This window comes from Microcebus murinus, chromosome 9, assembly GCF_040939455.1.
Source record: "Microcebus murinus isolate Inina chromosome 9, M.murinus_Inina_mat1.0, whole genome shotgun sequence".
Lineage (NCBI taxonomy): Eukaryota > Metazoa > Chordata > Mammalia > Primates > Cheirogaleidae > Microcebus > Microcebus murinus.
In genome coordinates, this window is record NC_134112.1 from 61,984,812 (window position 1) to 62,010,579 (window position 25,768).

The 25,768-nt window shown below is 48.2% G+C and overlaps 1 protein-coding gene and 1 non-coding gene across 12 annotated transcripts in view; both read right to left on the bottom strand.

Annotated features, from left to right (window-relative positions):
• The window catches only part of ATXN7L1 (ataxin 7 like 1), a 231,046-nt gene that overhangs the window by 18,023 nt on the left and 187,255 nt on the right, over nucleotides 1-25,768 (bottom strand). For all 11 annotated transcript variants that reach the window (XM_012746581.2, XM_012746576.2, XM_012746554.2 and 8 more), the window contains 3 exons: nucleotides 14,905-15,188; nucleotides 11,798-11,880; nucleotides 10,686-10,942 (listed from right to left, as the gene is read on the bottom strand). In XM_012746581.2, coding sequence (XP_012602035.2) covers nucleotides 10,686-10,942; nucleotides 11,798-11,880; nucleotides 14,905-15,188 — 624 coding nt within the window. The remainder of the gene's footprint in view (nucleotides 1-10,685; nucleotides 10,943-11,797; nucleotides 11,881-14,904; nucleotides 15,189-25,768) is intronic.
• Nucleotides 2,631-2,767, bottom strand: LOC142873116 (U4 spliceosomal RNA). The gene has a single exon (XR_012921166.1). It is a non-coding gene; the product is annotated as a U4 spliceosomal RNA (small nuclear RNA).

Below are 25,768 nucleotides of genomic sequence, written 5' to 3' on the forward strand. Positions count from 1 at the left end.
AAAACAGTCCAATTAGCCTTGCCAATATGTCAGGGAGGGCAGGTCGATGGCAACTGTGCACAAGGGGAAGAATTAAGGCTGAAAGGTTAGCAGTGACCAGCTCTCTGCAGGGACTGGGTCAAGTTAGGTTCTGCCCTGCTGGCTGTCTCGGGCTGGTGACAGGAATGAGGGAAAAGCCCAACCGTGGCAGTGGAATGTCAAATACAGGAACGTGACAGAGAGTTAATTTAACCCAAAACTAATCTTCTGTGAATTCAGTTACAACTGTTCGCCCATTTGCATAAGTCATTTGCACGTGCCATGAGGTTGCTTCCCTCTGAAAGTGGAACCCGACAGGAAGACCAACCAAGGTCAGAGCAGTCACCAAAGTAACAGTAATGAAGAATCACAGTCCTCTGCACATGTTCTTCGCTACTAAACTACAACTTTATGAAATTGTTACCATACTGGCATGAAGAAAGGTTTTGTCCTGGTGATAGGCCACTAATTAATTCCCCTACCCATAGCCATACCTGTTTCTCTTTTCCTTTTTTTTCTTTTCTTTTTTTTAAGACACAGTGTTGGTCTTGCCTTGTTGCCCAGGCTGAAGTGCAGTGGCATGCCCACAGCTCACTGTGACCTTGAACTCCTAGGCTTAGGGGATCCTCCCGCCTCAGCCTCCTGAGTAGGTGGGATTACAGGCATGTACCACCACACCTGTTTAAATTTTTTTTTTTTTTGGTTGAGGTGGAATCTCACTATGTTGCTCAGGCTGGTCTTGAACTCCTGGCCTCAAATGATCCTCCCACCTTGGTCTCCCAAAGTGCTGGGATTACAGGCATGAGCCACTGAACTCAGCCTGTGCCTGTTTCTTAATATTGACCCATGTATAGTTTAATTGTATATTCTGAGGATGAGTGATCAATTCAGTTTTGGCAAGCCACTTTACCCACTACAGGGCATGGTTGGCTTATAGTAGGTGTGGAAGAGATTTTTTTTCAACGAAGGAATGAATGAATTCCATGTGTATATGTGCAATAGATGTCATCTCAATTATGGCTAACCTTACAAAAAAGCAATGTCACAATAAGAGGTGACACTACATGTTTCCTAAGTAGTAAAAAGCAAAATAAAACAAGGCAAAAGCAAAAGCAAACACATTCACATTAGTAGAAGAGTTAGAAGAGGAATAGTTATAGTTAATTGTTACTAGTTTATACCATTTTTCTATTTCATCAGGTGATCAACTAGGGAGAGGTGGCAAATGTAGGGACAAAAAGAAGTTTTGGAGAATAATAATCACGATTTAAAAAAAAATAAATTGTTTTGCTGCTTTCTGCTTTGAAGGCTGCCCCTTCAGGTCACAGGAAGCAGCTCTGTTGATTTGTCACCCTTCTCTCTCATTTTCACCCTTGATTCTCTGGTGCTTTAAAATCTTTTCAGTTCTTGAAGATCTGAATTCATATCAGATTTCAAAAGCAGTCACTTAAAAATAAAATCACGAAGGTGGAAACAACTCAAATGTCCATCAAGAAATGAAGGGATAAACAAAATGTGGTATGTCCCTACAACAGGATATTATTCAAGTCTTAACAAGGAGTGAAATTCGGATACATGCTACAACATGCGTTACCCTTGAAGGCATCATGCTAGATGAAATAAGCTAGACACAAAGGATGAATATTGGATGATTCTACTTATATGAGAAATTAGAACAGTGGTTATCGGGAGCAGGAGAGAGGGAGGGATGGGGAATTCGTGTTTACCGGGGACAATTTCAAATGGAGATGATGGAAGAGTTTGGGAGATGGATGGTGGTGATGTGCACAACATTGTGAATGTATTTAATGTCACGAAACTGTGCACCTAAAAATGGTTAAAATAGCAAATTTTATGTTACATAGATTATATAATAAAAACAAAACAAAGTAAGGGCATAGGTGGTTTTTCAGTATCATTACAAGAATTCTGTTAAGATGACAATTTATTAATGACTATCTCTTTCTCATACGTATAAAAACAAAGATGCCATTGATTCTGTGTGTTAAAAGTCGATAGTCCAAAGAACACATATCCCTAGGCATTCTTCAATACCAACTCGTCTATAGCAGGAAGGAGCAACAACATGAATGTCTGCTAACAGGTGAAGACACACATAATAAAACCATTTAGATGATACTGAAACACACACAGGAGAAAACAGTACCCATAATCCAACTACTGTGAGCATTTTGATTTACATCCTTCCAGACTTCTTTACTGTGCATACACATGCATATGCATTTTTAAGCAAGAACTGGATCACACTGTACATACTATTTTGAGACATGCTTTTTAAAAAGAGCTGGTGATGTTTTAGAAATCTTTCCATGTATAGAACTATATCATCATTTTTAATATTCCCCAGTAATCCATAATATGGTTATATATTTTACTTAACGAATCTTCCATTGATGAACATTTGTTTCCAAACTTTTAAAAAGGCTCTATTTGAAGCTCTCTCCATCATAATGGGACCTCCCTCTCCTGTGGGAGATAAAAGAGAGCTGGATTTTGTTGAGTGTGAAAATAGTATCATGGCTACATAGGAAATGATCTTTACTTTTTAAAGATGCATTTAGAAGTCTTTAGAGGTGAAATGGCATGGTATCTGCAATTTACTTCAAAATACATCATCAAAAAACATAGATGAAGCAAATGTAATTATATTGGGAAAAGTTTTCAATAAGTGTAATAATTGAGCCTCGGATAAACCTCATTGGCTACGATACTGTCACCGAGCAAAGCGGAAGCAAATGTAATTATAAAATATTAATGTAACAGCTGTTAAACTAGGTATATGGATGTTTAATATACTATTCTCTCTACTTTTCTGTACATGGGGAAAATTTCATAACAAAAGTAAAAAAAAAAACAAAAGAAAAAAGAGTTAGTAGTATAGGTATATGTAAGAAAGTTGCTAAAGAACTTCCTGGGTATTTTTTGGGTTATTTTATATTTTAATTTTTTCTGGCTTTATTGAGGTGTATTATTGTTTCTTATTATTGTTATAGTTATCACATTATTACTATACTTTATTACTATTATTGAGGTATATTATACTCCATGATATATATAAATAAAATTACATATATTTAAGGTGTACAAGTGATGATTTGATATACGTATATGTATGTATTGTGAAATAATTACTGGAATCGAGTTAGTTAACATACCCATAACCTCACATAGTTACCTTTTTGTTTGGATCAAAACAAAGTGCTGGGATTACAGGTGTGAACCACCACACCTGGTCATTTTGTGTTGTGACAATACTTACGAACTACTTTCTTAGCAAATTTCAAGTACACAATACAATGTTATTAACTGCAGTCACCATGCTGTATAGTAGATCCCTAGAACTTATTCATTCTATAACTGAAAATTGTCCAACATCTCCCCATTTCCCCCACCCCTCAGCTCCTGGCAACCAGCATTCTACTCTCTGTTCCTGTGAGTTTGACTTTCTTAGACTCTACATATAGTCATACAGTATTTGCCTTTCTCTGTCTGACTTATTTCACTTGGCATAAGTCTCTCAAGGTTCACCTGTGTTGTGGAAAACACAGGATTTTCCTTCTTTTTTATGATTGAGTAACATTCTGCTGTGTATATAGACCACACTTTCTTATCCATTCATTCCTCAACCAACCCTTAGGTTGTTCCATATCTGGGCTACAGTGAATAATGCTGCAGTGAACACGGGCGTGCAAAAACTTCCTCTTAAACAGGGCACACGGATCACACACATTTACCTTTTCTCCCTTCCAAAACCCTACTAAAATGACAGTAAAGGGATGAAAACAGGCGTCAGCTCTAAGGAACAAAGAGATCAGTGGAGACATTGTGATAATTACAGAGAGCACTTCCCAACGTCCTTTACCCTTAAACCAGTAATAGGAATCTTCTTTCATTTTTTTTTTAATTATAATTTTTTACTTTTAATTTTTTTCTACTACCCAAATTCTTAGTAAGGAATCTTCTTTCATCTTGCTTGCTAATGACTGGTTTAGAAAAGGGCATGAGAAATAAAAAAAAAAAATTTTTAGGGGTGGGGGGCTTTCGGAAAGATTTTTCTCGCTTTATAAAAGAGACACGAGGCTCCGGTGGGGGGTGTTGACAGTGGGGGAGGCCATGACTGCGTGGGGGCTAGGTGTGTGGGATATCTGTGTACCTTCTGCACTCAGTTTTGCTGTGAACCTAAAACTGCTCTAAAACATAGTCTACTAAGAAAAACAAAGCGAGGGGTACGGGGGAAGAAAGGTGGACCCCAACTTCATTCGGATCTCATTATATATGGTGCCTAGAATTGCTACAGGACTTTGAGGATGAAGCCAAAAGCCTGAAGATAGTGGAATGAAAGAAGGGCAGAGAAGGGGAGCCAATCCCTGATCTTTGGGGACTGGTGCTCCTTCACCTCTGGGCTTCACGTCACATGCAATAAGAAATTTCTTAACTTTTTTAAGTGTATGGTAGTCTGTGTTTTCTGCTACTTACACCTGAAGCATCCTGACTGATGTAAGCATGAATAAGATATTTTAACATTTTCAGGAGACAGAATGTGCCTGGAGAAGTGTTAACCGACAGGAAAGGAGCTGAGAAGGTGTGCACCTGGACCGACCTAGCGCTGCACAAGCCATAGGTGGGGTGAGGACTGAACATAGTGGGACAGATGAAGGTCTCACTGCATGGCAGTCGGACCTGCAGGTCATCTATGCCACCTCACACAACCGGATGTCTCACCACTGTTCTTGCCAGGACACCTCCATCCCACCCCAAGCAACTTCCTAACAAGAGGACATCTCCTTACTCTCCAGAGCAACTGAACAGGGGAGATTCTAGACATGGGGCCACCAGGCTCAGCAGAGAGTGGGAGCGAGGCCCAGGGCTGGACGCCCGCCGCCGTGTGACCACAGGCTGCCCTCAGCCAGGGCTCCCGGAATGCCTGTGGCCAGGCACGTCACCGGGCGGGATTCTTCCCTTGAGAAACGGAATGGCCCCAGGGAAGTGGCTTCCAGATCTCACTTTTGGGAATCCTCAAACAAAAGGCTGACTGGTGAGGAGATGCACCTTTCGTTGTCAGTCCCACACAGACTTCCAGCCAGCCTGCTAAGGGCGTCTCTTCCAAATACGAATGGCTAGGGAACACCCAGCGCTCCTGGAGCACCTCCGGCATGAGATGGACCAACCAAACCTCAAAGACACGAACACATAAATGACACACACCTGGAAAAAGCAAAGATAATGAGGGAAAGAAAAAACTAAAGAACCATCTTCAAAGATATTACAATAGTATTACCCCTGAAAAACTCAAGCATCTTGCAGAATATTATAAGAAAACCAGGCCAGGCGTGGTGGCTCATGCCTGTAATCCTAGCACTCTGAGAGGCTGAGGCGGGAGGATTGCTCCAGGTCAGGAGTTCGAAACCAGCCTGAGCAAGAGCGAGACCCCGTCTTTACTATAAAATACAAAGAAATTAATTGGCCAACTAATAGATATAGAAAAAATTAGCTGGGCATGGTGGCGCGTGCCTGTAGTTCCAGCTACTCGGGAGGCTGAGGCAGAAGGATTGCTTGAGCCCAGGAGTTTGAGGTTGCTGTGAGCTAGGCTGACGCTACGGTACTCACTCTAGCCTGGGCAACAAAGCGAGACTCTGTCTCAAAAAAAAAAAAAATTAAATTAAAATTAAAAAAAATTAAAAATTATAAGAAAACCAGATAAAGAGACCCCCCCCAAAAATTTAGAGCCTAAAAAATAAAGTATCATAGATTAATTATTTAAGATACCATTTTGAAGGGTAAAGTCAAAGAAATCAAAGAAAATATATATATATATATATATTTTTTTTAAGAGATGGAGTCTCGCTCTGTTGCCCAGGCTGGAGTGCAGTGATGTGATCATAGCTCACTGCAGCTTCAAACTCCTGGGCTCAAGGGGTCCTCCCATGTCAGCCTCCCAAGTAGCTGGGACTATAGGTGTGAGTCAACACACCTGGCTCAAAAAAATCTTTTAGAAAGTGGGACAGGGAGGTTAAGAGACAATAGGAGAAACAAAGTAAGGGAACTAAAAGATCAGAGCAAAAAGTCCAGTATCTGACTAACAGAAGGTCAAGAGAGAGAGAATAAAGACAATAATAGGGAGAACATTATCGAAGATGCAACACAGGAAACTGTCCCAGAAAAGGATAGGTATTTCCAGACTGAATGGATCTACTGAGTGCCCAGTGTAATGAATGAAAAATGAACTACATCAAGAGTGATCACTGTAAACTTTCAGAGCTTCAGGCTTCAGAGACAAAAAACTTGTTTGTGCGCAAAGAAATGGAAATCAGAATGTTACTAAACTTCTCGATAAAAACTTTCCATGCCAAAAGTCAATGGAAAAAATGTCCTCAAAATTCTGTAGGGAAATGATTTTCAATTCAGTTATGTATTCAAAGAGATTATCAATTAGGTGTGAGAGTAGAATAAAAATAATTTCAGAATTGACCTCCCATGCATCTTTTCATAGGAAGCTAATGGAGGAGCTTCCATTTTACTCTGTCAAAGTAAGAGGAAGGCACGGGGACCGGGAAACAGGAGTTCCAACACAGGCAGGGTGAGGAGAGGTTCCAGGACGGCAGGAACGACTGCTCCATTCTAAGTCTTTAGTTCTATTTGATTTTTGAACTATGTGCCTATATGACTCTGATACAAAAAAAAAAGAAGTTTAATAAAGAAAAAAAAATGGTTGGAACACTTAATAGTAAGTCCCATTGCCAGAGGGGAGGAGGGGAGTGGAGGAGATTTCTGGGAACTGCGTGCTCTCGGCAGCAAAGAGAGAAGCGGGAACGATGGCGCGCTCACGTGCACTCTGGGAGGAAGGAGCTCTGGATCCTCTCCTTTGTGGGCTCATTTCCCTCAGGATGCAGGCAGCCTCCCTCCTGGGATGATGGAGTGGAGGCTTTTAGGGCCTTCCAGCTCGGACTGCTTCACTGCAGGGCGAAAGCTGGCGTGAAGGAGGTCCCCGGAAGTGGCTTGTGTCACAGAAGCAGCAAGGCTCTGGTGAGGAGTGACGGGGACTGGGGCAAACAGTCCCGGGAAAGTGTTGGTGGAGGCACTGGAGTTTGTTCACTTGCCATCCACTCTCTCCCCCTCAACCCTACATCACGCGGGCCCTTTTGCTTGCCAGTCTGGTCTGAAGACAGCGTCTATGGTGATGGGTCCCTGCCTGGTTCCACCCAGAAGACTGTACAGACAGAGCCATCCCACCCTTTTGACAAAAACGCAGCATCGTTGTCTGAGTGCTTTGGGGGAGAAAGCAGAAGGCTCTGGACCTTCCCTGGGTCCCTCCTACATGCCAGGCACGCGCCACGCACCCTTTCCAGCTGCCCGCTGCCCTACATAAGTGACATGATTCTCTACCTTTCTCAGATGAGCCAATTAGCTGCCAAGCAAAGAAACGAGGCTTTCTGTCTGCTTGACCTCAACCCCCCACGCCCCCATTGAGAAGTGAACATAGCAAAAGCACAGGGACAAACATAAGTCAAGGAGAGAACTGGCCTGCAGTGTGGCCGTCACACTCCCCTAACGCATCCAGCATGGGAGTTGCTTTTGCTCCAGACTCAGCCCTGCCCTTTGCCAGGATCTAGGACCTTCTGCCTCTCTCCGCATTGCCCTTGTCAGTCTAAGAGTCCCTAGACTTTGCCCTTTAATACTTTAGATTGGCCGTATACAGGCACAGAGGAGTGTGCCCCGATTTTGTTGGCAGTTTCCACAGCCCACCTTTCTGCCGTCCCCATGAGAGCTGCAGCCCAGCATGTCAGAGCCCGGCTCCACCCTCTGCCTCCTGCCCTTCCCAGCAGGGTCCTGAAGGGTCAGTCTGGGCTAGTCATCCACTGCCCTTGGGCTCTCCGTAGCGAGCAACGTGTTCCCTTAGAGCTGGAGGCAAAGACACAGGGCATATGGGTATGCCCTGACAAAGACACAGGGCACATGGGACCCCCAGGTTGGGGACAGAGCACAAAGGGCAGGCATATGGGAATCAGGTAGCACCAAGGCCTTCATCTACTCACACTGCTTTCCCATGGCATCCCACTACCACTTACTTACAGCTCCTATTAACTGAGTGCTTATTACGTGCTCGCTACTTTCTCACTTAACTGTCACCAGCTACAGTGACAGTAATGTGAGGCTATCGAGGCTAAGAGCCACGACCAAGCCCACCCAGTCGGCAGGCGTGGAGCTGGGGTTTCCACTTCCAATCCTCTTCCGTCCCTTGTTACCTGACTTTAACTTTTTAAATCCTAGACCCCAGTTCCTTCTTTAGCAATCTCTGATAACAATGAGCTGCAATTCAAAAATATGAGAACCAAAATATTGTCAAGGTTACCAAAAAGATACATAAGAAATAAATTCACACATGTTAGCATTTCCAATAAAGTGAATTCACAACTGGGGGGAGATTACAATAATTCTGTTCATGTGTGATAGGTTGTTTTCTTTGCCTATTGCAGATAATTATAACATCTATTATATATATGTCATTAATATGGGAAAATAAATGTTTTTGTAAGTTTTGTGTAATTACAACATTAAACTCTGATCATGCTTTTTCAATCTCTGATTGCAGGGGATCTTATCCTAACCTAAAATAAGTGCAAAAGGATGTTTTCACCCCACTAACTTTGGAAAAGAGTTTGCCCTGAGTTATTTGGTGCCTGACTCAAACTTGAGAAGCATCCTCAAAAATGATTCTGTTACCAACATTTACCTTTGTCTCCCCCTTTCCTTTCAGAGACATTCCTTTTGCTGATTAACCTCACCCCTACCTTTTTTCTGCTCCCCTACGAGAACGTAAACACCTGGCATTTCTCTATAGATGCACATTCCCCTGAAAATTAAACCAAAAAGGAACAGACAGAGCCGATCCTTAAGGCTCTGTTGCCTGTTTTATTTTTTTAACGGCTGCTCCCTTGTGTGTATGTTAAGCCAGGTACCACTGCCTGAGTGGGAAATGCCTCCATCAGTCAAAAATCAATGGAGAAATGTATAATAAAAGGACTTTCAAACCAGGTTTCCTTGGGGAATGCAAGGAGATGCTCTGGAGGGTGTGAGGGACAATGGCTGTGGGCACGTGTGTGACGAGAGAAGGGCTGAGCTGGCTTCAGGTGGAGGCAGGTCTACTTTCCTGTTGGTAACACCTAAGGCTGTGTGGAGTGAAAATGTTTGACAGCTACAAAGAAGTTTGAAAGCTACTGTATAGAGAACTGAAGACCCTCCCAGAAGTTTGGAGCAGAATTGTCTCCCCGACTCTAAAACAAGGCTAATATCCTCAACTGGCACCTGGCATCATAGTGAGAAGTAATTGTAAAACGGTCTTGCAAAGTGAGGGTGGCAAGGAAAGTGGCACGTCAACGATGGCAATGACACACGACGGGGGTCACGATGAGGGAGGTGCTGGGGGAGGCAATTCCATGTGACCGCATCCTCCCAGACGCCTCGGGCAGAGCTCGGCCACAGCCACAGAGGGACCCTGGCTGTCGAACTGGGTCAGGCTTGCACCAGCGTGGGAGACATGAGGGAGAGAGCCTGGTGGATCAGGGACAACTGCCATCAAATACTTGGCTTTGCTTTAAAAATCAACTAACTCCCTCCCTTTCTTTTATAACTATGTTCTCTTAAAGCCTACTTGCTTGCTGGACAACTACCCTTTGAGACTCACATTGTATACATAAAAAATAAATCATCAGATAATACCACCATCTGCATGTCTCATAGAGTATTATTAATGTTTCCTTTTTATGAAAATTATGCATGTTTGAGACTTATTTTCTAACCTCCCAATTCTTGAAAAGCAGAGTCTAGTTTCATTTGTCTCTTTGTCCCTGCCCGAGGGGTACCTCACATAGAGCCTTGCTTATGGAGCAGGCCCTCAATCAATATTTTGGAATAAACGGTTCCCTGTCCCATTACCTGGAAATTGGTCCACCGTCCGTCAAAATGGATATGCATGGATTTTAAATTACTCTCAATCCAACTGGGTTTTAATTGTGTTTTCTATTCTTGCCTTTCTCTCTAGGACCATCTAATAAAACCCGACACAGGTGGCTCAGAAGAGCAGCTTTCTTGGAGAGACAAGTAAGGACGAACAGCCTCTGCTATGCCTATTTCCCCTTCATCCGGATCGTGGGAGAGTTGTGGAAACAATGAACAAAATATTGTAGCAACTGGGCCAGCGCAGTGCAATGAGCGCCTAAGGTGTACTGACCACCCATCCAGCTGGGTATCCCCACTCTGCTCCAGGCTTCTTCAACAAATATAAAAACTTAGGCACCCAGAAGTGGCTGGTGTGCCACCCTTCCAGGCATTTATTTCCAGCTTACAAATGCTCTGTAAAAACACACACACTGTCTGATATAATAAGGTCTGCTAGTCTGCTCCGAAGGCTGCTGCTGCTGATAATAATGTCAGTGATGACGGTAACGAGGACAGCAGTAACATCTGTGGGACCCGCTGTGGCAGGCCCTGGGCTGAGCACCTCATGCACACTATCTCATTTAAACCTCACGACTGCCTTACGAGGCAGTACTTCCACTTAACACAGGTCGGACCACACGCCACACACCCCGCAAAGTAAAGCCACTTGACCAAGGACTCACGGCTTCTATTGCCAAGGTGGTACTTACCTGGGAAGTATAGAGTTAGGTGGCCTGGATTTCGCAGGAGACGCAACTTTTGGTTCTGGCCCAGAGCTCCCTGAAGATCCTGGCAGAGAATCCTGCACCGGCCCGGATGGGTTTGGAAGTATTTCCCTTGTGGAAGTCAGGAGATGCTCTTTATCTTTAACTTCTTTTTCCCGGGACTTGGCTTTGTGTTCTGCCAGGAGGAGGTCAAATTGCTTTTTCCGGCCTGGGACTGCCCTCCGATGGCTTAGCGAATGTGTCTAAGGAGAAGAGAGATGAAAAGCACAGCCTCTTTGATCAGCACATAAACCTGCTTCCCCAGGCCCTCCATTTCAGAAATAGCAATTCATGGGAATTTAGAGGTGCTTGAAAAGTCAACTTCAAGGCAAACAGCTCCTGCTCTGTGGCTAGGAAGAGGCAGAGACCACACGAACGCAACCGTGCCCTACACTCCTGGTGCTAAGAAGCCAAAGCTTCCTCCAAAAAATGGCATAGGATGAAGAGCTTCAGTGCAGAACCCATGAAAACCTCTCTGATGAAAGGCAACTGCGAGGGAATGCTAGAGTTAATCCAGGTGCAGGTGGGAGGCTCGATTCGGCCCAGACAAACAGAGCCACCAAGCAGAGAGGGCCATAGCCTCGATCCCAAGAAGCACTAGCAGTTCAGTATGAAATATGGGGCTTTGGGCTACCCAATGGCGGCCGCCTCGGGTCAGCTGTTCCCCCGGCCACCCCGGTGTGGCTGGATCAGGGGCGCGGCATATCATCCTCCCCTCCAGGGCTGCCTTTCAGGGCGCTGCCGCCGCCGCCGCTGCTCCTGCATACATTAAAACGTAGCAGGCTTTAGAACCGCCTGTGAGTGCCTATAAATACAATTTACTGTCTGGCCTCACAAGTAACAGGGGAAGCCTAGTTTTTTTTTTCCTTCTTAAAAAGCCAGCCAGCTTGAGGCAGGCACTCTGCTACCATGGACTAGAAGAAAGCATTTCCCTTACAAAGAACAGCTGGGGGTCATGTCGAGGTTCCACACCCTGCCGTGTGCAGAGAGTGGCATGCAAACATTTCGACAAAGGCCCCGATGAGAGCAGGAAGTATTTTTTATGGAAAGAGAAATACCTTGCAGGTGAGGGATCTTGTGCAAGGTTTCTTTGTCTCGGGATCCAATACTCCACAGTGTTTATTTGGGTCAAATTCTCTCTCTGGTTTAAGAAACAAACAAAAAATATAAGAAAAAAGGAGACTAAATAGGATTTGGCATTAAGACTACATTTAAAAAAAAATGCACATTTGCACCAACAAGTGAGACATTGTCAGGCAATCTGTTTTTTGTTTTTTTGTTGTTCGTTTTCAACCGGCTGCTAAAATGCTTCAAGAGCCGCTCCGGGGACATGGCGTTCCCCTCTGAACCCAAAGTCCCCCAGCCCAGCTTCAGTAGGGACGCCAGCTGCAGCCCGGCGCAGGGGATGGGGTGGGAGCCGGCACCGGAAGGGAAGGAAGAGCCTCGCTGCTCTTAAAACGCTTTATTTCACTTGAAATGTTGCCACAGGTCCTTGGCATTTGGGCATAGCTGGCCGCAGACCAGGGAGAGCCATTTTTCCCCTCGGGCCGCCCCAAGAGTGCAAAGACCCCCGCCCCCACCCCTTGCCTTCCTGCTAGTTTTAGCCATTTAAGTGGGAGATTATTTCTTGACATGTCAGTGTGACCTGACCTGCCTCTTTCTCTCGAGCTTTACAAAGCCCTCGGCACAGGCTTTCCACGAAGCCTTGCTGACCAGAAAAATCGTTTAGCTGATTTAGAAGCATTCCGGCACAGGCAGGGCAGGGGACGAGGCTGGGGGTGCGCCTTGAAGGTGCATGGAGGGCAGGGCCTGCTTCTCTCAGAGCTGCTCTGCCCCCACCCCCACCCTGGGCCTGAAGCTCCACCTGGGAGTACAGCAGGGGACAGGGTCGCCCTTGGGCTGTGGAAGGGAGCCCAGGCTTTCCCAGGTCCTGCCTTCCAGCTGGACTGCCCATGGCTCGTGTGAGGGTTACTTCTAAGGAACCTGTTTTCTCTCTATGCCCATCTGGGATCCTTTGCCCAGTCTGGGATGGCAACCATGCTGTCCTTGCCTGGAAACTGAGGGGGTATGAGGCGATCTCTTAAGAATCCTCTAGGTTTTAAAGTTGCACCTCTCAGAGGGCCTGTGCCGTTTCTGGAAGGCACCAAGCGAACACCAGGGGCCTGCCGGGCAGGAGTGACGCAGCTTTCTGGGCATGCGGGGACACTGGCAGCAGTGTTGGTGTGGCGGGGGAGGAGGGGGCATTCAGAAACTTGGTGGTACGTCCTTAACAGCTTTGAATGACTGCAAACTCAAAAGGTTAACTAGCCAGAAAGCTGTCGGAAATTGGTGGAATAAACTCTGAGCATAATAAACAAATGTGTTCTGTTTTCAAAAGAAGGTCTGGGGTCTGTGGGGAGGTTGCAAAGGTGGTGCCGATGACGTGTGCAAGAAAGCCACTCCGATCCCCCAGACAGATTCCCTGGCTGGCTAGCCAAATGCTTCCCTCTCCTGTTTTGCTTTTGTCTGCCTTTTATTTATTTATTTTTTAAAGCTTCACTGTTAAGAAAAGAAAACTGCCAGCCTTGGAGATGCTCTTTCCCCCACCGAGCCCTCTCTGCCCAGCAAGAAGCAGGTGCCTGGATGCCACAGCCCAGGCTGCCCGGTGCAGGGTCCCTTCCCTTGTGTCCATCAGAGCCGGGCTGGTGCCCAGCCACACACCAGCGTTTCCTGTTGGCCTGGAGCCGGGCGGGCTGCTGGCTGGGGGTCGGAGCTGGCTGGCAAATGTGAAAGCAAGGTAGAAACAAGCTAAAGGCCCACTGAGACAAGACAACCATCAAAATGCAAAAACAACCAGCAGCAAAAAAACAAAACAAAACAAAACAAAACAAAACAAAACAACACCCAAAACCCAAACAACTTCAGGTTGGGGTGCAGGCTGGAGGCCAAGGTCATGCTTCTGCTTCAACAAGGAGCCCTCGGCCTCTGGACACTGTGTCCAGGCTACTGGTTTTCCACGGATGTGGCTGCCACCTCCGCAGGGTGAAACTGAACTTTCTACTCAGGAAGAGAGCAGGAGTTGGGGGCACCAGCCCACAAAGTGAGGCTCCAAATGTTCAAAGACAGCACCAGCCTCTACCTTCTCTCTGGAGAGTGGGCGAATACCACATGGTGAGGTTCGCAGGGCAGAATACCTGTTTCATTGGCACGCTTCGGGCCTGAGGTACTTTTAACACAGAATTTTTTGAAGAGTTATAGATGAAAGTCGGAAAAACTAGAAATACAGATAAATAGGAAGTAGAAAATAAGAATTACCCATAATCCCTTGGGTGCTTAAAAATCGTGCTTATACCAGAGGACAGTTTCTCCTAGGGGAGCTTTCACCGTATTTTACTTTTTCTGGCCACCATAAATAGTGCCCATGGTGTGTGAAGAAGTTATGAAGTTTATAGCCTCTTCTCATCTTTTGGAGAAAGCAAAACTGCCAGGTTTAGTTCTACAACAGATCCAAAGCAAACATCGTCCAATGGGGGCCTCTAATAGGCACCCATCACCTCAAAGAATGGCCATGGGTGCCCCTCCAGTCATCCCAAGTGCCTGCTCAGAAAACCAGGGCAGAGACCCAAGAAAGACCCCCAACACTCCATCTGCTCTGCCAGCCCTAGCGTTCCCTGTTGGGAACTCCAACCTGATTATGGGGGATGGCGGTTATAGAATCAACCTGGAAACCCACAAGGCCAAAGGACAAAGGTTGTGTGTTCCTGTGCAGCACAGTTGCTGACAGTCCTGTCCCCAGCATGCCCTGAGCCACTGTGAGATGTCCCTGTGGGCTGTCCAACTTCATAGCAATGCAGCTTCTGTGGAAGCCAGTGGTGCATCAGCCTGTCAGCACCACATAGCTGTACTGAACCACTTGCTATCAAAACCCTCGGAATCCACACACTGTAGGTTGGTGCAGAGCATCCTGCCTCCTGGGTCGCTAGGATAACTCTTGCTAAGCAGTGAACCACGCCAGACCCAGTTCTCCCTTGTATTTTTAGGTGGGGCCCTGTTTGCAGGTAAACACCAAGTTCCCCTTAAAATGATACAGACCTGCTTAATTATAAGAACACGTCACTCCTTGGTTACAGGTGAGACTCACTTTCAGTCTAATCATGAGCCAGACTCCAATGACACTGACACATACCTGAAAGTCTCCTGTAAGGCTTGTTGCTGTTTTTGGTGCCATTTTGGTGTTTCTTGTCTATGGTAGCTGACAGAATTCCTTTGCCATTTAAGATCTTCTCGGGTGAAGGTGGCACTGATTTGGACATCAGGACCGGCTTAATCAAAGGAGGGGCGGAGATGGCAGAGGACGGGGTGGAGGAGGTGGCAACTGCAGTAGTGGTCGTAGAGTTCATTTTGACATTGGCACCATCTGCCTTCACTAGGTTAGGAATTTTCTCTAAACTGACTACAGGAACCGGAACGCTGAAAAATAAATGAACAAACACACACAATTGCCTTCTTTGATACGTCTGGTCTGCTGAGGAGCCATACCTGCATATCATTATCAGAACAGTTCCTTATCACTTATTTATACTCCTTCTATAAGCAAGCAGCATGATTCCAGTTTTGAAGGGAGAGAGCTTTGTGCCTTGGAAAGGACCAACAGGGGGTGCGAGGCTGGCAGGGCGCCAGGGGTGGCATCAGAGCTGCCTGATTACCTCCTGCGCTGGGCTCTCCCCACAGATCCTGCAGCTCCCCCCTTCCCAGGCCCTAGGCGCTGGCCGTCACCGACGAAGCACCTTGGGCAGAACACGGGGCCCGCTGTGAAGCCCAGGGAGACATGCCACGTGCCCCCTGAAGACAGTGTGCCACTGCTGAATCACGCCCCCTCCCCCCACTGCTCAGCCAGTCCCCCAGCCCGGCCAGCCGATCAGGCCTGACATCTGCTCGGCTCCGGAGCGCTGACAGGATCACACCACAAGGAGGCATGGCTTCGGGCCAGCCTGCCGCACTGCATGCTGTCGGACGGCTTCTGGATCACTCTCGCATCCTGGGGATGGGCTCAAATTGAGTGAGCCGCCATGTAGCATTATCCAATATTCCATTTTAGGCAGCTAGTTATGTAAATAGGCAATTCTCAAGGCTGGCAGGTGAGAGGATGAATTTTAAGAAGGCAGAGCACAAAGGTGTGCATTCACTCTTCAGAATCTGTCACCTTAGCCCCCTTCCCTGCTATTTCTCCTGTAACGGATGTGCATTTGATTTCTGCCGTTCTTTAATGCTGGGGGTGGGGGATGGGACGGAGGACTCTGTCTCAGGGTCTTAAAAGATGAGATGAATAAGCTTTGCTCTGGTCCCTGAGCTGGACTCCCTTCCCTCCTGGTAGGAGGGTAGAATGTTAACACTTTGACTCCCCAATCATCTTTGAGCTGAGAGTGGAGCCGACTTAGCTATTTGCATGCCAAATGATCTAGAATATGGCTTATACATGCCTGCAGACAATGTAGGGCATGAAGAAGGGGCTGTTTTGGGCAGAGAGGGAATCTTATCTGTCAGCATGGCTGGCTGGCTCGCCCTTCTCTAAGATTCATTCACAGATCATTTCTTTGATCAATTTGCTCTTGAAATTATTTTAGCAACCCCTTAGCCCTGCCCCTTTTATGACTTTGAAACAGGATCACAGATGTCAGTTACAGATCTTTGCCAGAGAGAAGGGCACAGAGTGGTGGAGCAGATTGTGGTGGACATCACGGACTTCTCCCTCGGACCACGTGCCTTCTTGGCTCGGGGAAAGGTGGTGTGGGACTGGAATGGTGGTTTTCAGTAATGCACCATGTCACTGTCAGTTCTGTCCTTGATCAGAGCGCCTCAGTCTCTGAGATAGAGCTGAACTGCTGCCACTTTATATTTAATGGCAATTCTCAAAGCACTCACATATCGCCAAAGAATGGCACAAGAAGCCCTTGAAGAGTCAGCACACTAAGAAGCTGTGCCAATATTACTTGGTGAAATTAGTGCTGCATTTCTGATTCTTTCCAAATGATAAAAAATGTTAAACAGGGCTGGGCACAGTGGCTCACACCTGTAATCCTAGCACCCTGGGAGGCTGAGGCAGGAGGATCACTTGAGGTCAAGAGTTCAAGACCAGCCTGAGCAAGAACAAGACCCATCTCTACTAAAAATAGAAAAAATTAGCTGGGCATGGTGGCATGTGCCTGTAGTCCCAGCTACTTGGGAGGCTGAGAAAGGAGGATTGCTTGAGCCCAGGAGTTTGAGTTGCTGTGAGCTAGGCTGACGCCACGGCACTCTAGCCTGGGCAATACAGCAAGACTGTCTCAAACAAAACAAAACAAAAGAAAAAAAAAAAGAATTCTTCCAGGCTCATTCCTTCACTCAATTAAAAAAACGGAATCACAAAGAGACATTTGTACACCCCTGTTCATAGCAGCATTATTTGCAATAGCCAAAAGGAGGAAACAACCCAAGTGTCCATCAGCAGATGAGCAGACGAGCTAAATGCGGCACTATTCAGCTTTAAAACAGAAGGAAATTCTGACACGTAGATGAACCTTGAGGACATTATGATAAGTGAAATAAACCAGTCATAAAAAGACAAGTACTGTATAATCCCACTTATATGAGATACCTTGAGTAGTCAAATTCATAGAGACAGAAAATAGAACAGCAGTTGCCAGAGGTTGGGGCGGGGGAGAACATACAACTGTTAAATGAGTGTAGAGTTTCAGTTTTGCAAGATGAAAAACATCTGGATATTGGTTGCACAACAATGTGAATATACTTAACACTACTGAACTGTACATTAAAAATAGTTACGATGGTAAATTTTACGTTATGAGTACTTTACTACATTAAGTTTCTTTAAGTGTACAAACTATAAGTAATGCAAATTAAAAACTCTTACAGCCTAAATTATACCTCAATAAACCTGACTTTAAAAATACATATTATGATTACCTGCTCAAAAAGCTTTTATTGATTTAACTTCTCACCCTTGTTCTGATTTGTTGACTTTGATCTTATTGCTTTAGGGGGAAAAAATCAAATTTCAAATGTTGCTAAAAACATGTGTAATTACTAGCCAGGTAAGAAGGTACTCTGGTACCTGAGCAGCCTTCTCTGATACATTTCTTTGTAAAGCTAAGTTAGGGCAGGGTGTGGTGGTTCACGCCTGTAATCCTAGCACTCTGGGAGGCCGAGGTGGGTGGATCGTATGAACTCAGGAGTTCGAGACCAGACTTACCAAGAGCAAGACCCTGTCTCTACCAAAAATAGAAAGAAGTTAATTGGACAGCTAAAAATATATATAGAAAAAATTTGCCGGGCATGGTGGCACATGCCTGTAGTCCCAGCTACTTGGGAGACTGAGGCAGGAGGATCGCTTAAGCCCAGGAGTTTGAGGTTGCTGTGAGCTAGGCTGACGCCACAGCACTCTAGCCCGGGCAACAGAGTGAGACTCTGTCTCAAAACAAACAAACAAACAAACAACTGTTGCATGAGCTGGTACGAGTGAACACAGAGCCTCGAGTTCCCTGCAAACTGTCGTGGGTATATGTTGAATACTCATGACCTTGACAGACAAAGGTATGATACCTGGGACAGAAAAATCTAGAGCAATTGTACAAACTGAAACAAAATTTAAAACCGAGCCAGGCACTCCTCAAATGCTCACAGTACAGTCTATGTTTTTCCTCAAGTCCATGTCCAGCCCTGGATGTGTTCCTCAAGGCAGCCACAGGAGCACAGGTGCACTGGATCCCAACGTTTGGAACTGTGCCAGTTGACCCATCTCTTTGGTGACGCGCTTCTTCCCAGCTGTGTATAACTGAGCTTGAGCTAGGCCACGTAATGTGGGTGACTAATTTGTAATTTTTTTCCACTACAGAACCAGTATAGCCCATTCATACCCAGCACTGAGAACTCAGATGGTTGCGGAATGGAGCCCATGAGAAACAGGGACGAGAGCCTGATGTGCAGTCCTCTGGACTGAGGGTGGCGGGTGGTGGGGAAAAGCCTGACCAAGAATGTCTCAAAGACTGCAAAGGCCAGGTAAGTTGGTAAAGCTCTGAGCCACGGAGTAAAGGCCCCTGCTGCCAGGTAAGTGGGAGACATTGTGGCAGGAGGAAGGGAGGAGATTGAGTTCCTTGGGGTGGGACTTCTAAGGGTGCTCATTAGCTAACAGAGAAAGGCTACAGACAGAGGGAAGGAGAACCCGGGAGCTGCCCCCGGTATCTTTTTCTTTGAGTCCCTTCTCTCCCTGAAAAGCTTCCTCTCTAAGCGAACCTGCCTTTGGCCTGGACAGAGAAGCAGGCAGCTCAGTGACAGTGGGAAGGCCCAAACACCTCCCCAGAGGGGGAGAGAGGGAGAGAGGTGAAAACCATTCCTACTTGACCTTGCCACCCTCCTCCCCCAGGATAAATGCAGCCATCGTCCATCCCAGCATCGTCTCCTGTCTTCACCACCACTGGCAGCAGCCCAGAGACCCTAAACCGATAAGCAAAGGAGGAAATGATCACAAGATGGTGCCACACAATTTGGAAAACCAATCCCAGAGATCCGATCCTTTTTAAGCAGAAAGATCCAGCTGACACGAGAACCTATTACTTCCCTTCTGCATCTCCTTGTGAAACAAACACACACACACACACAAACAAGCTATTCAGGGCCCCCAGCCCCCACTTCAGTTTCGGGCAGGTCCCACCCGTGGCTGTGCTCCTCAGCGACAGAGCCGCTGCAGGGAAGTGCCACCTCGGAAATGTCTCCCGCAGGCCCTGCATGGTCCCCTCATTTCCTCGCCATCACCTTCCTTGGCCAGGAAAGCCCCCCAGCCTTCGGCAGGTAAGGGCCCCTTCCAGATGGCAGTGGATGCTGAATGACAGGTTTAACTTTTTTCCACTTGGAAAGCAGCCAAAAGACTCTGACCCCAGCTTTCACAGCGCGGGCACCCCCCCTCTTCTCTGTGTCTAATCGCTGTAGTGCAAACACCTCCATGTGCGGCGAGGAGCTGAGCGGGGGTGGTTACTTGGCAATACCCAGATGACTGACGAAGCGATTTATTATTCTGGTTGCTTAGGTGATAAACCAGCCTGGTGGTTACCCCTGAGGTTAGCCAAAGTCCCCTAAAGTTCCTCCCCCTTCAGCCTCAAGGGATGCATTTACATACGTCCCAAAGTCCCAATGTCTCGAGATTAGTTGCATTTATCAACTAGCTCTTGCCCTTTCTTTGAGGAGCAGTGTTTGGAAGGGAGGGATGAGTGCCGAGCTTCCCCTGCTGCTTTCATAATGCCTGTTTTGTTCGCTTGGGATGAACTCTTTCAGGGAGCCCAGGACCTCGGCCTGTCCCCCGCTGTGTCTCATGCACAGGGGTGCTTATTTCCTCGTTATCTCGGTGCCTCGGTCTCCATCGTGGGAAGGGATCCCAATGCCGAGAGCACCTTCCCACATCCCCCTTGCTGCACGGGGGCGAGGTCTACCTTCTGTTTCTTTTGTGCCGCCTTGGCTGCCCATGTCTTCTTCCTGTGTGCTTGGCCTGTCTGAATTTATCTTTCTAGATCCTCTGCATTTAAGAAAAATGGTTTTCTTGGCATCAGGAGATTCCCCTCCCTGCCCAGTGATGTCTGCAAAAGAGCAGAGGTGGAGAATCATGACAGTGCTGTTGTGAATGCCACCAACGTGCCCAGGGCCAGCTGCCCTCCTGCCAGCTATGCTTCCGTGGTGATCGCGATCTAATCTTTTGTCATCAACAGATATGCCTTAAGAGAACGGTTCAGAAAGTCTTTAGGTCTGCATAAATTATTGCCAGCCCTTCTTCACTTACCAGAACGGGATAAGGATGGATTTGACAGGCAGGAGCCTGAAGACATATGGTATTTGTGCTGTGGGTTATGTGTCTGACGAGAGTTCTCAGCTGTCTGATTTCTTCCACCAGCTCCTTTGACAAAAGCCCATGCGCCTGTGCTACTGGCCTGGCACAATCTTGAGAATCTCTGGCTCACCGGCAGGTCCTGGGCCATCTCACCCAGCCTCTTGCCTTCTAAGCAGCGATAGCATTAAGTCATTCCAAATAAAAAGGAATTTACCTTCTTTTAAAATGCCCTTGGAGAGGGAATTCTATTTAGCTCTCTTGGATACATTCTAGTGGCTGCTATGAAGAAATTATTTATATTAAATCTAAATTCTTTGAGTTGAAGAAATTCTTGGGATACTCTGGAAGGCCGGGTGTTGGGCGACCACTAAGAATCAGGGTAAATAACAGAGCTACCAAGTCCTACCACGTCCTACAGATACAGTAGGTATTACATAAATCCTGACAAGTGAATAAACTGTGGTTTTTGTTTTTTTTTTTTTTTTTTTTTTTGTATCTGGTAAAATATTGGGAAAATTTTCAGAAAGCCGATTTGTAAACATTTTTAGCAAACAGAAAGCAAGGTATTCAACCCCAGAGCATGGTAAATAAGAAAATCTGCCAGGTTAATCTATTACAACATTATTCTGTGGCTGAGTGTCAAGCCTGGTGGTCAGAGAGGAAGCACAGGGTGTAATCTCTCCTGGCCTTTGCACGGTTTTGGATTCTCTCCCACATAACACACGCTCAGTAAGCTGGGGAAATGTGGTCAGACCACACAGCTATTGGGGTAAGTGGTCCTGGCAGCAGAGGCAAACAAGAAATGGGTTAGCAGGGCCTCGTTCCAGCCCAGACTGGTACCAAGCGGACCACGGCAGGGGCCCACTGAGGGCCAAGGTGACAGCATCTTTATCAGCGACTTGGCCAAGGCACCAAGATTCCGTTCCTCAATTAGGTGAAGAGGTGATTAGCTGCTGAGAAGAGTAATGTGGGATTTCCCCTGAGCCGGGTGAGGGTGGGGTGGGTGAAGAAGCTGACTTGGACGGATTGTGCAAATGGCCACAAGCAAGCAAGATAAATTCAGGGAGCACGAGCAAGGCTGACTGGGGGGCTGTGCCCTGCCAGTGCTCTGGGGAGCTCACAGACCTGGAGGGGGTCGCCACGCAGCTTAGGAGAAGGGTCAGGAATACAGGCTTTGAGGTCAGACAGACCCAGATCCCATTCCTGCCTTTTCCATTGCTGGATGCATGGCTGGGACAGCCATCGGGCTGCGGGTTCCAGGGCCTCGGGGAGCCACCAGGACTTCCGTGAGAATGAGAAAAGGGTGGCTGGCCTGGCGGGCGGGAGGAGTGGGTGCTGGTTTCAGTTCTTCTTTCCCTCCCTGGGGGGCAGCATCATGGGGTGCAAAGCCCGCACAGGCGTATCTCAGGCCTCCATGGCTCCATGCCTCAGTTTCCTTACCAGTAAAATGAAGATACTGACAGATATTCGAAGTGATGAAATGAGATGACAGATAGGATGTGCTCAGCTCCGTGCAGGGCACTCAGCAGCCCCTCAATAAATTGTAGTTAGATAAGAAAGCGGAGAGGGTGACACCACCTGCTCTCGCCACTGACCCTGACACTTGCAGGTACGCATCTGGGGTGCAAGTCATGGTCACCATTAGAACCCTTTTGTTCTCTCAGTCCCTCTGGCCCCACGGGGGCGGGGGCGGGCAGCCGCAGCAGGGGGATGGCAGGGAGCCGTGGCCTTCCACATTTACCCGGGGTGGGGGCTGCTTCTCGGTGGGGCCGTGAGAGGGAAGACAGACGAGGCAGGAGATCTTTCCAGACTCCAGGACCCGTCAGCCCTACTTCACAATGCCACCTGCTTGTCAATTCCTAGTTTCCTAGGTGCTGCCGCAGCCTGGACTAGTGGCTAAAGCTCCCGTCTGGATAGTTCATTCGGGAGGAAGAGTCAGCAGGAACTCCAGCCTCCTCGCATACAAACATGCTGTCTCCTGCAGCCCTGAAGTACGTCAGGCATCCGGGTCTCCTCTCGGGGAGAAATAACTCTGCGTGCTGCCCCTTAGGCTGCTCCAGTTTTCCTGGAAGCAGGAGGCTCCGGCGCAGGCCTCCCTGCTGGGCTGTTATTCTCTCCTGCACATCTGTCATTCAGGGCTTCCTGGGGCAGACACGGAGCTTAGAAGGTGGTCTCCAAACCCACGGGGAGAACAAGGAACGCTAAAGGTTCTGCCACTCCTGGGGAGTCCTCGTGCCCTCAGACTGTGGAAAACTAGTAAGCCTGAGAAGAGAAGAGAAAACGCAGTCCCCATGCAGTGGGGTATGTGACGCTGCACAGGCTGCCTTCGGGATCTGCTGCGCCTGCAGAGGTGCGGCTTGGGGAGCGTGTCCAGGAGGGTTTTAAGGACAGCCCTGGACCAAATCACCCGCATCTGCTCAGTGCCTTGCCTCCATAAATGAGAACCAAAAGCCACACACTTCAAATGAATGGCCACTGCAATCCACATCCATGCAGAAATGGTGTCAGAGCCTCTGAGGGCAGGATCAGAGGAGGTGGAGGTCAGGAAGCAAGTGGCTTCTGGACAGGGTGCCGGTGCAGAGTGGGGCTTGGTCCCCAGCGCTGGCCCAGGATGGGCTCAGCTGTGGAGCAGCAGCGGGAGCGCTCCCCTCTGCAGCCACCAGAGGTCATTGGCTCCTGCTGTTCGAGCTGCAAGCTGCTCTGTCTGTAGGGCCTTCCAGACCGTGCAGCCCAGACATTTGCTGTTTCCCTCAAGCCCTGGAGCCAACGTGGGCCCAGGGGGAGAGATGGGACAACTCATTACAGCACATGCCGCATGCCCCTGCCAGGAAGGCTGGGAGCTGGCACCTTGAGCAGAGACCCCGGGCTCTCATCCTCAGCCTGCTGCCTTGAAGAAGCTCTTTCTGAGCATGTTGGGAGATGCGGAAATAACAAAGTCTCGCTGGGTACCTGTCACTGCTCCAGCCTCCGGCCAGGTACCCAGATACCCGCTGCTCCCTGACTCCCTTCAAGGAGTAGCCCCTGCGAGCCCATCCTTCTCCTGGGTGTCACTCACTCTACTTTCCCCTTTGCAGTACCGGAATCCTGTCCTGGGCAGGCAGCCCCGCATCTAAACCACCTCCGCCCAGAAAACAAGGCGCATTTTTTTAAAACCTTGAAGAGTTTCGTCTTCACACTGACCTTCAGCCAACTCAGGACATCCTTTGTCCCAAATTAAATAAACTTTGCATTTGAGAACAACTCCATGTCAACATCACCAATCAGTTACACACCTTGGCTCTTCCCTGACACTCGGTCCTCACGAGTCAGCCTGACCGCAGTCCACCTCTTAAGCAGCTGTTCAAAGAGCGCCCTCCGCATGTACCAGTTCCAGCTGCAGTATCACCTGTCCCCCACCCATCTTCCCCTCCGTATGTTCCAATCCGTCTACACTCCGCCACCAGTGCAAACCCGACCACTAAAGGCTTTGTGGGCTCCCTGCTGCTCAGAGGACCAAGTTCAACCTTCACACCCGGCCCACCCCACCTCTCCCAGCCCAGCCGCCTGCCCCCGCAGCCTCGCTGGACTCCTCACGGCCCCCCGAACACCAGCGCTCGGGCCTGGCTCTGTGCCGTTCCGTGGGCTGGGCCCTCCTGCTGCCGTGTCTCCCCCGCCTTCCCCGGGTGAGCACTGCCCCATCTGTCCAGAACTGGAGGAAACATCCTCTTCTCTCTCGGTGCTAGCTGTTCCTGCCTCGGCGTTTCTGCCACGCTCATCCTGTCCAATGGCAAGGTTTCATTTCTACATCTGTGCATCCCTGACCAGACCGTGAGCTACCTGACAGCAGGAACCTGCTCTAGTGCATACGTCGCTCTGGAATTATCCCAGCAGCTATATGGTATCTGGCGTTTAGGGAGGGCTCAATAAATGTTTGATGAATAAATTAATGTTCTCGGCGAAGGTTAAATCACATACACAATAAAAACCGAACTGGCTCTCTACCAAGGCTCGGTAAGAACAAGTGCTTCAGGTGAGGACCGGCCGCAGCTGTCTCCCTGGCTGGCAGCAGGGACGGGGTGAGGACAAAGGTGAGGCGCGCGCTCACAGCAGCACAGGCCAGGCACCCGCCGCGTGCTGGGTTACGCACGTGTGCTGGCTTACGCACTCACGCGCAATACCGAGGTTCATCTTCACCCCCAGTTTTACAGAGGAGGAGCCTGAGGCTTAGGAATGCTGCCCCACATCGCTTTGCAAAAGGAAGGGCGGAAATGGGGTTTGACTCTGGGTAACTCTGAGAGTGCTGCTCTTTATCGCAGCAGTGGGAGCCAGAGCAGGGATCGAGTCCCAGCTCCGCCGCCTTCCACCTCTGCTTGTAATCTCGCCCTGTCACTTCATCTCTTCTGGCCTCTGTTTTCTCATCTTCATCACAGAGTAGTCTTGAGGCTCAAATGGGACTGGGGCTATGGAGGCATCTAAAAATCATAAGGAGCTACGCAGCCATGAAGGACGGGGGTGCCTAATCTCTGGGCTCCCCCGCCTTCCCCTGTCACTCTGTTTTCTTCCTTCCCCAGCTGTCCTAGTCTTACTTTCTTTCCCCTGCTATGCTGATTTCCTCCTTCCTAGCACTTCTGTGACTTAGCAAGGTTGGCTGAGTGCACACCCAAGGAGCTGTCCATTGTCCTTACCTTTGCTCATCTGAGAACCAGGGAGCAGGCAGCACTTGGACGTTAAGTTCCTGCAGCCTCCTTGTCCTGACAGGGACATTATCCACCTGTCCCTGCCCCTACCCTTGCCCTTGGATACTTGAATATTCCAGTCTGTCCAGCTCCCACCCTCCTCTTACCCACCTGCCCTTTCTACCCCTTCCCTCTGCAGTTCACTGCAAAGGGGTCAAGCTTCTGCTCTGTAGACAAACAACTGGGGGCCACTGAAGAGCAGAGCCAAGTGGAGCACTTATCACCCTGGGTGGGTGCACGAGGTGGACGGGAGGAAGGGCAGGGGGAGAGGCAAGCAGCCAGAACCCTGCTGAGGAGTAGAGCAGAGAGCAGTAAGGTAGGAGGAGGTGGGTTCCTGGGAGGGTCTGCAGCAATTTGGGTGGCTAGAATTTCACAGCCTGAGTGGCACCCCTGGGACAGCTCCCCACATCTGCTGGGAGCCATCAGTCCTGAGCTGTGGTCTTGCCCCCGGTTCGTGCCAGCGC